Genomic DNA, 13,103 nt, shown 5'->3' with positions numbered 1-13,103 from the left:
GAAGTTATATAGGCAAATACAGTTATTAGACTTATCCAAGTGGGAGTCTATTGGATAAGGTGTCTAAGTCTATAACTTATTTGGTATATACTTGACCCGACCCGGCATGATCCATTTGGGTTGCACTTCACCCGAACTATTTATGGATAATTTTATGAGAGTTATACACATATGTTTATTAATATATTATAAGTTATAATATATTAATATGAAGTCATGTTATTTAATTAGTCTTAGTCTTAAATTAATTATGAATTAATTTAGAGATTAAAAGGAAGACTAATTAGATTGTAGGCTATTGGTTTTATATGGTGTGGGCTAATACTCATTTGTTAATGGACTAGGCTTGTATGGAAGTCCATGGATGATCCATGGAGCTTTTAACCCATGGATCCTTGGAAAAGGAAAGGTCATGGGTTATTAGGGTTTCACGCTAACCATGCACACTATATAAGCATGCTTATGTTGCATGAAATAGCAACTAGTGTACTAGTGTATGTGCTTGTGTGTGGCCGAAAATATAAGTGTGTATACACTCTCTCAAAGTTTTCCAAGTGTTTGTGGTAATTTGTGATTCCATTTGAGGCATTCACATTATTGGTGCTTGGCTCTCAAACTCCAAAGAATCAATCTCATCAAAAGGTATGTAATCTCATCTAACTCTTTTATGTTTAAAAGATCCCCATGCTATGTTAGATAGGTTATGAACCTTGGAAAAATTATTTTTTTGCATGTATTAGACAAACATAGATCCAAGGTTTATTAGGGTTGCATGCACACTTAGGAAGTGTTAGATTGCTCAAAACCCAACACAAAGAAGCCTTACAGCTACAACCTGGACAATCATCACAGAACTGAGAACAGAGGAGGCCACTCGCGAAATAGAATCATGCGGACACATGAAGGTAATCAGCATACTGGTGCAACTCTAGTTCTATAAATAGACCCTACAACATTTCAAATTGTGGTAACAGCCGCCGTGACAGCAGTCATGGCACACCTCGACGCTAACAACACAAACAAAAGCGGGAACGACGCCGAAAGCTCCAATCGTAATAACAACCAGGGACACCCCGAGTATGTTCCTGCAACGACGCCCCAAATCAAGGACATAACAAAAGACAACAAACAGTGACATTCCATACCACCACCATCCCTACTACCTCAGTGCCGACAAGACCATATGTTGGAAACCTGCCAAAATGCACCAAGTGTAGCTTTCATCACAAATGAATGTGCAGGGAAATGCACTGCAAGAACTGTAATGAAAAGGGGCATACATAAATTTTTGTAGGGTGCCGGCTCAACAGACTGCCCAAAACACAAAAGTTGGGATGAGTCGGACTTGCTACAGATGTGGAGAAGTAGGGCATTTCATAAAGGAGTTCTCGGAGACTAAAAACAAAGATGTCTGGAGCGTCAGAAGTGTTTTAGTAATAGAGCATGGGAAAGCAGTAATAGACCCCGCTGAGATTACGGTATGTTCATTCCCGATAGCAAATATGCATGGATACTATATAATAGCAATGCGGAGAGGAGTATTGTGAGTTGTAGATTTAATTAATTTCTCAACCAAAAACCTCAAAAACTTAATCGAAATATTGACAGTAGAATTGGAATAATCAAAAGCACTAGAGATGTGTACATAGGGTGCACTCTAACACTAAATCAACCAATTCGTTCAAATAATCCTAACACCGGTCACAATAAAAATTTACAACATTTTCATTTTAACAACGTATTAGTTAGTTTCCTCACCATACCGATGTCATATATTAAGAAAAGGCCATTTGCCTAAACCCATCGAGTAATAGAACCCTCGTTGTCTATGGCGACAAACGGGACACAATCCCCCGACCCACCTTTTACAACAAGACTCAGAAGTACCTACACAGGAGGTACCACGCCATCCTAGCCCATGCTGTGGATAAGAAACAAGAAGAGAAAGACATCATGGATGTTGAAAAAGCCCGTAACCTTCTCGATATATTCCGAGAAGATCTCTTGGGAATACCATCCGTACGGCAAGCCGAGTTCAAAAATCAACCTAAGTGCAGTAGTTGTGGAAAAGGGTTGTTGTAAATGTCATCTCACCCAAGTTAATTACCCCACTCAAGTAGAGACTATGGACCCATACTAGTGAATCTATGATTACTAAGTGTATATATTGGAGCCCTATCTAATTAAGATTCTATGGACTTAGGGTTGGTAATTCCGCTTTAAATCCTTTTCCTTGTTTGGATGTGGGCTTAGAATATAATCACCGATTCGACTGTCTTTTCAATCTTAATTATATACGACTTATAAACTCAAAGAGATGATAGATGAATCAGTTATGATTCATACCATGAACTCCATGACAAGTTACCTAGGACAGTGGATGGACATGCTACCACTTGAGAGATCGTAGACAAATCAACCAAACCCACACACTTTCTACCGACCAAGGCTACAAAGAAAAATAGAAAAGCTGACAGGAGCATATCACAAGAAGATTGCGAGACTGCAGAGTATACCACTATCTATCATTTTGGATAAGGGATAGGTGATTCGCCTCGTGTTTTCGATATTCGTTAAAGAAGTCCTTTTTATCACCCTCAAACTAAAAGACAAAGAGGAAGAACCATTCATCGAATCCTTATACAACATCAACTATCACATTAACATCAAAGTCGCGTCATTCGAAGCTCTCTGCAAAAAGCAAGTGTAGATCACCTCTTTGATGGGATGAGGTAGGTGACACGCAAATAGCTAACAGGCAAGTTCCTAACAACACTCTCACCAACCCCCATATCATACGAGAAACTACAGAGAAGATTGTTCAAACCCGTGAACGATTGAATGCATCCCAGGATCGGAAGAAGAGCTTGTCTGATGAGACTCTTGTTATTCCACTGGATGAAATTGAAATCAACGGGAGTCTAAACTTCATCGAAGAACCAGCGGAAATCATGGATCAGAAGGTCAAAAGGACAAAACAAAGTCGCATGCCCATAGTGAAGGCTCATTGGAACGCCAAGCGAGGACCGAAATTCACTAAGGAATGCGAGGATAAAAAAAAAAGAAAACACCCCCAATTGTTTAGTGATATCCCGTCCAAAAGTTGAATTTCGGGGCGAAATTCTTTTAACGGGGGAGAATGTAACAATTGGTAAAAATAGGAACGATCGTACGATGCTATGTTATGATTATTAAGCAATATGAGTACTTTATCAAGAATGGTTGAAGGAATTTAACCTCTTTTATTTAAATAAGTTATTGTGAAATATAAAACAAGTAGCTATTGATAAATTTCGTTATGATGTATGGCTACGAACCATCACCGGTTTGTGAAATTAGCATATAACATCATTTAAATGCAACAAACTTAGTTTTTGTATCAACATTTCTCTAGTTGATAAGTAAGTTAGGTTCTATGTAAAACGTTTACTTAATAGATGTGGAGGATCTAAATTTGACAAATATATGAACCAAAGTGACAAAACGTGTTTAACGATATGTTAACCGGTTAAATGTCACGAAATTATACATTGGTCAATAAATTTTATATTTAAATAAATTAAAATATAAAATAAATTATTATAAGGTATAATTAGAATTTATTTAAGTGTTATTGAATAAAAAGAATAAAACATAAACATTAAAGTTCAAATACACAAAAACTACATTGTTATTTTATACTAAGTATACATGTATGTATTTGTATATATGTATTATTATCTAGTGAATGACTAGTTATGGGTCATGACTTAAAGTGATTTCATGTAAGTTTTATGATGTCTAAATCAATTAAGATAAGAGAATTGGTGGAGATAAGTGCCAAATTAATTAATAAGTGCTTAATCACTTAAGACATTTTACTAAGAATGCTTCTTAATCCCTCTTCTAATTTTCGAGATTAAGACCTTAACTCTCCTTAACTAGAACTCCTAACTAACTAAATAACTAGTAGTTAGTTAGTTAACTAACCCTATCTCTAAGCAACCACCCAAGCAAGTGGCTAGACAAGATCACATCACTTAAACTCACATCCCATCACAAGCTGGTCTAGGTTTTGTCCCCTTATCCTCTTCCACTATTTCCTCCTTCCTATCCACGAAATTTCCTCTTCATTTTACCCTCAATTGACCAGCCAATACTCCAAGGAATTACTCTCAACCTTCATCTCATTTTCAAGCACAAGAACTTCCATCCAAAGCCATCAAAACCATGAACTAAAGGGCTGCTGTCCCTTTTGTGTTTCAGCCACCATTTCACCCATATACACCTTCCTTTTGCTTGATACTTTTACCACCAAATACCCCTGGAAGTTACTTGTTATGATACTCAAAATTATTGATTCAAAACAGTGAGTAAACTACCTTTTTTCTTGCTCTTTTGCTGTGAAATTTTCGTGAAAGCAACATAGCCAAAAGAGTGGCTGTTTTAGAGCATCAAACCAACAACCAAAAGTTCATCTTCAACCTTCCATTCTTCAAGTATTCACATAAGTTGAGTTCATACCCCTACATTTTCATGTTTTCTTCCAGTTTTAAGGGGGGGGGGGGGGGGGAATACAAGTTAGAACACTAAACATAACTTGAATTTAAATGACAGCTTTCTACAGAAAAGTTGAGTCCTGTTCACGGACTGTTTTGACCATCTTAAACTTAATATCTTTCAAAACTGTACAATATGCAAATAGTTCAAGTTTATACCTTTCTAAGGACTACTCGCACGCGTTCATACAATTTTTCTACAATTTATGGCGATTTTTATAAAACTTCCTGTCATTTCAGAAGTGATTTCGGACCAGTTTCTGAAGATGTTCATTTTCACACTAGTTTGAGACCACTGAAAATAATCCTAAAAATTAGGAACAAAGTAGACTAATTTTATAAACTCTCAGAGGTTACGGATTCAGTTTTTGACTTACAATGATTTTTCTATGAGTTTTCTAAAAACAGGGACGGTAAAGGGTAAAACTGTCAAAAGTTGTTTATAGATTTATTAACACCTTCTAACATTTTTGAGCAATGTTTATACATTAAGGAAGTTAAAACACAATCATTTAAATATGTTTAATTACCATTTTTACAAAAGTGATAAGTACAAAAAGGTCTTTAGTATCAAACTTAAGGATTATTTCATGCAAAGTTTCTAATAAAAACGTAAGAATATGAACAACAATTACGAAACACACCAAATCATCTTTTAAAATTTATACATATATATATATATATATATATATATATATATATATATATATATATATATATATATATAACCATATACACATATATGTTTTGTTTACAAACTTGTCTTCAATATTGAAAATATACATATATATGTTTTGTTTACAAACTTGTCTTCTACATAAAAAATATATATATATAGTTTACGAAACTCTACTCCATTTGTATCCTGTTGAGCAAAGGGTAAAATATTGTCAAATGCATATCTAAAGATTTCACGTCATTTTTCATAGCTATCCCAGTCTTAGGGGATGATCATTTATACAAACATTTTCACACGTAAATCTGTTTTTATACTAAGTTTTGTGAGACATTAACTTCACGTACGTTCGAGTACACATTTCAAGTCCTATATTATATACCAGAATCCCTTGGGCGGGGGGAGCATGGTGTTTGTGTATAGCTCTATACGGGCTTGACAACCCCGCACCCTGACTGGTAGCTACAGTCCACCATTTGGGGTGACAAACGTCAGAACATTCCAACGCCTGAAGAACGTTGTGGATAGGCATTTCTAGTCAATAGCATGGTTATAAAACTCACATGCAGTATTAAAAACACATTGATTTACTGGGTTTTTTATGTCCCAGGGATTCAGTAATTACAGGTAACAAACAGCTTTTGAAGAAAGGACGCTGCGGCGCCATTTTAAATTCATATTTTGGCATCATATTGTAGTTGGTTTTGAACATGTACCTTTTAACAATGTAAACTTTCAATTATATATATGATGGTTGTATTGCTTTCTTTACTATGTATTCATTTGTCACGTTACCACATGAAGTCATCCGCCCCCGAACGTTTCCACCTTCCGGTGTGGGGGTGTGACATAATTCAAATCAAAATACAAAGAACTAATCTTTATCATATAAAACAAGTAATTATCTTAAATTTGGCAATTATCTATTAATTGAATGAGGATAATCATTACCATATAGTGAAAATGGAATTTTCATAGTTAAAAACATTTATGGTAATTATCCTTAACCAATTGCAGTCAAAATCCCAAAAAATCAGCGGATAGACCCGTGAACTTGTCGAGCCAGCTTTGGACTCGTCGAGGTGCCAGTCAACTCAAAGAGTTCATATATGGACTCGTCGAGTCCATGTTTCAGATCCAGTTTTTTGAGATTTCCAGCTTTGAATAATTAAGCATATCATCAAATAAATAGATAAACAGCCTAGGCTCTGATACCACTGATGGGTTTTTAGTATAACAAAAATCATGTGGTGTACATGCAAACCCTAAAGCTTTGGATCTAGTTTTTCTAATTCTACACGCAATAATCATCCAAAGCTTTTGAACCCTACATATAGCATACACAAATCAAAAATCATAACTAATGAAGAATTAGGATATTACCTTTCAATTGTAGCTTGATAACCTTGAGCTTTTGAGAACTTAGCACCTAAAATGTGATGACTCTAATTGATCCCAAACACGAAAGCAATTAGAGAATCTTAGAGAGAGAGAGAGAGAGAGAGAGTGGAAAACTAAAATTTGGCTCTGGGAATCCTTAGGGTTTCTGGTAGTCGAAAATATGAAGCCAAGGGATATTTATATAGGTGAATAATTAGGGTTTGAGTCAAAGACCTAATCTGGTTGCTTAGGCTCTAAGTAGCCCATAGGAATCTTCCAGAATACCTATCCTTGAAAGATTTCTATATGGGCTTCCATATAAAACCGTCCATCCCTTAACTTAGGGATCCTCAACTCATTTTGCAGTTATCCAATAATTACACTATCAGCCCCTTAATTTAATTTATCTCTTCTGACCACAAAATTAATTCTAAATTAATTCTTTACCAATATTAATTAAACAATATGATTTATCTTTTAATATATTATTCTCATAATATATTAATAAATCACAATTATTCTCTTTCTCCATTATTCATCCAGTCAAGTTGCTTTGGTGAAGGCAACCCAAAAAGACCATGCCACATTCGGGTCAAGTACATACCAAATGTAGTTATGGGCTTAGACATCTAATCCAATAGATTTGGCCAATATGAAGTCTGGGGTATATACATTTCGAGCCAATGGAGGAATTTATCACAAAATCGGTCAGTTAGTTCCACGGGATGGAAAACCTAGGTACTTACAATTATATTTCTATGATTTTGAAACAGACTTTACACATAGACTTCAATAGCAAAATCTTGACAAAAGCATCATTCAAGCGTTGACGAATTCTCTTGCTACAAGTCCATATGCTACAACATTTCAAAGAATTTGTGAGCTAGGACCTCTCGATAACTATTGAGTCACTTTGAAAGCATCGGTGGATCTTGACCAAAGGGTATACAATCGACCTACCACATCTGAGGTTTGGATATTATTATTTACTTTTACTTAGGTTGAAGTCATTATATCAATTTACATGTTATATATAAAACATACTAAAATAAAAAATTATGTAGGTTGTTGGTATTTGGGTAGAAGGTAATGACAATATAACCACTTATAAAAGAAGCATTGTTGTGTATAGGCATTCTGACTACAATACATAAATTCAACCCTACGAAAGTTGTTATGATCCCTTGTCTTATTCATTGTTATTTCCTATTGGTGAGCCTAGTTCGCATGCAAAAATAGTAAGAGATAAGGTGTCTATTAATGAAGTTATTGTTGATAAAGAAAATATTAAGGATGATGTAGAAGGTATGTATGTTTCTACTATCTTAAAATGAATAATTTAGATGAAAGTTTATGTATAATTTATTTGTTTTGAACATTCCCATCATGTAAGGACTAACTTAAGAAAGGGTAGGAATATTGTAACAATGCGTGAGTATTACTGTTACAAATTCCAGATTCGTTCACCTAATAATTTGATATTATTAGGGGGAAGATTGCTACAACAGTTTGTAGTATATATCTACATAAAGATTGAGACCTCACGATTGCTCTTTTGTAGACTAAACCAAAAAAAGATAAGATCAGACCTTTACCAAGGAATTGTGGATTGTGTCAATGCTGGCAAGGTTGAACCAAGTAGAGTCGGAAAAAGGGTTGTCTTTCATGCATCTTTTATTGGAGGTCCACGTGACATGTGATGGTGGTTCCTGGATGCAATGACGTTAGTTCAAGATGACGGAAAGCCTGATATTTTCCTTACCCTAACATGCAATCCAAGTTGGACGTAAATTGTTAATGATTTGAAACTTATCCAAAGTGCTCAAGACCCGCTAGACCTTGTATCAAGAGTGTTTCATGCAAAACTAGAAGATCTTAAAGATCAACTTCTCAAGAAGCATATCCTTGGCATGGTACGAGCATATGTTTATGTGGTAGAGTTTCAAAAATGTGGTTTGCCACCTGCGCATTTCCTCCTGATAATGAGACCAGAACAAAAGGTGACAAATCCAAACCATTATGATAAGATGGTGCATGCAGAACTTCCCGACCCAAAAAAGTATCTCAAAATGCATGAATTTGTTGTCAAACACATGATGCATGATCCTTGCGGTCATTTACGAGACACGAGTCCTTGTATGCAAGGTAAGCCATCACAATGTTGTTAGAGATATCCTAGACAATTTAATGAAGCGACGACACAAGGAAATGACTCATATCCGTTAGATCGTAGGAGAAACAATGGGATAGAGGTAGCCGTATAAGGAAATACACTGGACAACAGGTGGGTGGTCCCATATAATCCAAAGTTGCTAATGATGTTCAATTGCCAAATGAATGTCGAATTTTGCTCGAGTATAAAATTTGTGAAATATGCTTTTGAAGTATGTTTACAAGGGACATGACAAACATTGTGTTCTTATTGATCTAGATGGAGCAGAACCTATTGTTAATGAGATCACCAGATATGAAGATGCACGTTATGTCTCGCCTCCTGAGACAATATGGAGGATTTTCAGCTTTGTACTTCCTCAAATCCACCCTTTTTTAAGGCTTTGCATCTTCATGTCCCAAACCAACAGTTAGTTAGATTATAAGATAACAATATCATGGCTAATATTATTGATAGGGAGAAAGATAGGAGTTCAATGTTGACCGCTTTTTTGACACCAATAAAGAACATGAGATAGCAAGGCAATATTTGTATAAAGAATTCCCAAAACACTTTACATGGAATGCAACCAAATGTTGTTGGAATCAACAAAAGAAAGAAGCAATGAGAAGCATATTGGTTTCTGCTAACCCCACTGAAGGAGAGCCTTACTACCTGCGAATACTATTGTCACATGTTTAAGGGCCAATGTGCTTTGAAGATCTTTACAAGGTGAACAACATATTACACTTGATATTTCATAAATTTGCTGTTGAGAGAGGATTAATAGAGAATGATGATAATCTATCGGAATGTCTTACAGAGGCCCCATTATTTCAATTTCCTGGGGCTCTAAGAAGGTTATTTTCTACTATATTGTTTTATTGTGACCCCAGAGACGTTCGTAAGTTATGAGATAGCCACTATAATTCAGTTTCTGAAGATTACAGGCAACGATGTGAAAGTGTTGAGTGAGTTCAAACTCTGGTTCTTACATATATTACTATATTTTTACAATCTATGGGTAAGGATCTTGGTGACTTTGATCTTCCTAGGGTAAATACAAACATCAACTTGGAATTTGGAGGATATCGTGAGGTTCAAGAACAGTACTTTATTTTTGTGGAGGATGAAGACATTTGTGCTAAAGATTCTCTCAATCTCGATCAAAGAACTACATATGATGAGATCATGAGCTACATAGATCACAATATGTCAGGTGTGTTCTTTATAGATGCTCCTGGTGACAAAGCATTACTTTCCGAGGTTCATTCCCATGGTCTTATTGCACTTTCGACTACTACATCGGGTGTTGCTGCTAATAATATGCCCGAATGGAGAACAACTCACTCGCATTTTAAGATTCCGATAAATCTTGATAATAACTCGATGTGCAATATTAACCAACAGAGTGGGGCTGCACAACTACTTCGTTTGGCCAACATAATCATATGGGATTAATCATCGATGGCGCATAGGCATGCAGTGGAGACGGTGGATCGAACGACGCAAGACATTAAATACGTGAGCCTCTTATTTAGTGGAAAGATAATGGTCTTGCGAGGTGATTTTAGACAGGTGTTGCTAGTCATTCGACATGGCACTCGAGCACAAATTGTAGACTCCAACTTACGGATGTTGCCTCTTTGGTCTTTGATTAAAAAGATATGGTTAATTATAAACATGAGGACATTGGCAAATCCTTTGTTTTCAAAGTTCTTAATACGAGTTGGTGATGGTGATGAAGAAGCAATCGATGGAAGTTTTATTCGAATACCTGATGACATGTGTATTGCTTCAACTGATCAAGCTAAATCGAAATATGATTTGATTAATGTAATTTTTCCTTCTTTGCAAATCAATGGTGGTTCTTCAGACTATATTATTTCCCGGGCCATATTATCAACTAAAAATGAAAATGTTGACCAAATTAATAAACAACTGATCGATAGTTTCCATGGAGATGAAAAGGTGTACTATAGTTTTGATAAAGCAGAAGAAGAGAAGAATAACTTATATCCGACGAAATTCTTAAACTCTCTAAATGTTAGTGGTTTACCCCTTACTTCCTTTGACTTAAAATTGGATACCCTATAATACTATTATGGAATATTGATCCTTCGAATGGGTTATGTAATGGAACGAGATTGATATGCAAAGGTTTTCAAATGAACGTCATCAATGTAGAAATAGTAGTTGGTCATCAAGCTGGAAAAAGAGTATTTTTGCCAAGAATCCCTCTTTGTCCATTTTCTGATGACATGTTTCCATTCAAACTAAAAGGAAAGCAATTTCCAGTTCGACTTAGCTTAGTTATGACAATCAATAAAGCTCAAGTCCAAACAATTCCAAATGTGGGCTTTTTCCTACCGGAATCAGTATTCTCGCATGGACAACTTTACGTCGCACTCTCTATTGGAATATGTGACAACCCGAAATTTCTATCTGTACAACTATTCAATTCAATCAAAGTCAGACTTGTTTCTGCTAACTTTTAACACTATTTATAGTCTGTTTGAGCATTCTAAGCCTAGTACATCAAAGGATTAAGTGCTAGGATGTGTCAACTAAAGTTCAAAACCATCAATCAAGCCATAAACCCTTTTATAAGGAGTTTACAGCCAGGGCACATGAGTTTACGACCGTAAACTCATGGTGGCCATAAACTCTTGGCTATAAGTATGAAGCTTGGCTATTTTCCAACACTTTTACAATTTCCAAGCCAAGAAATCGGGTTTCGCTCTCAACTATCATCAAGGATCTTCATTTTTCCTTCAAAAATGTAAGTGTTTTATCCCTTAATTTGTTACTGCATCTTCTTAACTAGCATTGCCCATTTATTCCATCCATAAATTCATCTCTTGGTTAGATCTTCAAGAAACACCAAGAACACACACTAGTGTTTTGGTCCAAAATAAACCTTTTTAGCTTCTATATCATAAGTATTACTTCCCTATACTCGATATCTAGTTGAATAACATGTTAAACACCTTGGAATTATCCATTTCCCATGAACAAGAGGTGTTTACGGCCAAGAGCATCTCCCTTGTCCGTAAACCCTAGTTAGAGGTGCATATGAGCCTTAAAGTCTTCCTAAGGCTTGGACTTGAGGCTAGAACACTTCCTTGTGGTTTGTAAGACCTTAAAACACCCATTAGACACAATTCATCATGATTTTACGGCTGTAAACTCATGTGTCCGTGAACTCAATGGCCGTAAACCCTAGGGCCGTGAACACTTGGCCATAAACAGCAAGTGTGGCCGTAAACTCACCTTGTACACAATCATTTGTGATTTTTACCTTTCCATTCAAGTGTACCCTAGTCCCTAAGGTGTTTTCCTTACTTGATTAGTTGTATAAACACTAATTATATACATATATGTGTGATTATATGCTAAACAAGATCCGTGTGTGTGCTCAAGTCTTCACTTGACACTTAGCATCATATACCACTCTTTCATCCAAAACACTCACTACAGGTGAGTTCATACCCCTTAATCTATCTTTTGAATGATTTTAAATGCTTTTACAGGGGGGATACAAGTTGAACATTATAGTTATTGAATCAATCACATGTGATTAATAACTATCAAACATATGGATTTCATATGCTTCAAAATGTTTATCAAACAAATATATTTCAAAGCATAGTGTCAAACTCTTTTACATGTTAAACTCTTTATCAAACTCTTTTTTTATATGATTAACCTTTCCTTTAAACTCTTTTAAACTTATATATTGTTAAAACCATTTCTATGCAGATATAGTTATATAAGTAAGGTTGGAAGGACTTAGGACTGATAACTCACTTTATTTCATATTCCTTGTTTGGTTGTGGACTTAGAGTACCCTGTTGTTTGTCCGAGTTCCATTTGATCCTTAGTTATATATTATGTATATGTGTATAGATATAAAGTCTTTTACCTCAGTTCCAACACCTTTGGGTAGCAGAGATGTATAAACATACTCAGTCATTCAAACAACATTACTAGTAAGCTATAATAGGTATAGTTTAGAGGTATACTCTTCACTATTTCTAATACAATGAGACGTACATGAGTCAGTTCATTCATGGGTCAATACAAACTTACTCTTATGAGAAACAGAAAGAACATACTATGATGAGAAACAAACAAAACATATTATACACTATACTAAGAGAACATACTATACACTATACAGACAGAGCATACTATATATATACAAGAATACTATAACAAAAATGTGAGCTACTACTTTGGGGCATGTCGTCACTATTGTGTCTCATTTAACCAGCGTCTCCTGGAGGGAGAGCGTGAATTTGTGTATAGATCTATACTGGACTGACCATCCTACACCTTGCTGCTAGCTATAATG

The 13,103-nt window shown here is 35.5% G+C and overlaps 1 protein-coding gene across 1 annotated transcript; it reads left to right on the top strand.

The window, feature by feature from the left end:
• Positions 1 to 10,213: 10,213 nt before the first annotated feature.
• On the top strand, positions 10,214 to 10,843 carry LOC145009723 (uncharacterized). The gene has a single exon (XM_078968364.1). It carries the CDS (start codon positions 10,214 to 10,216, stop codon positions 10,841 to 10,843), a length of 630 nt encoding a protein of 209 aa, XP_078824490.1.
• Positions 10,844 to 13,103: the final 2,260 nt, after the last annotated feature.

The sequence above is a fragment of the Lactuca saligna genome, chromosome 1 (genome assembly GCF_052625555.1).
Source record: "Lactuca saligna cultivar CGN05327 chromosome 1, ASM5262555v1, whole genome shotgun sequence".
NCBI lineage: Eukaryota > Viridiplantae > Streptophyta > Magnoliopsida > Asterales > Asteraceae > Lactuca > Lactuca saligna.
The sequence above is the reverse complement of the archived record's forward strand: the minus strand, read 5'-3'. Positions and strand labels throughout refer to the sequence as shown.

Excerpts from the sequence above, each read along its gene's own strand:
- LOC145009723 (XM_078968364.1), top strand. The coding sequence starts at position 10,214 with ATGGCGCATAGGCATGCAGTGGAGACGGTGGATCGAACGACGCAAGAC.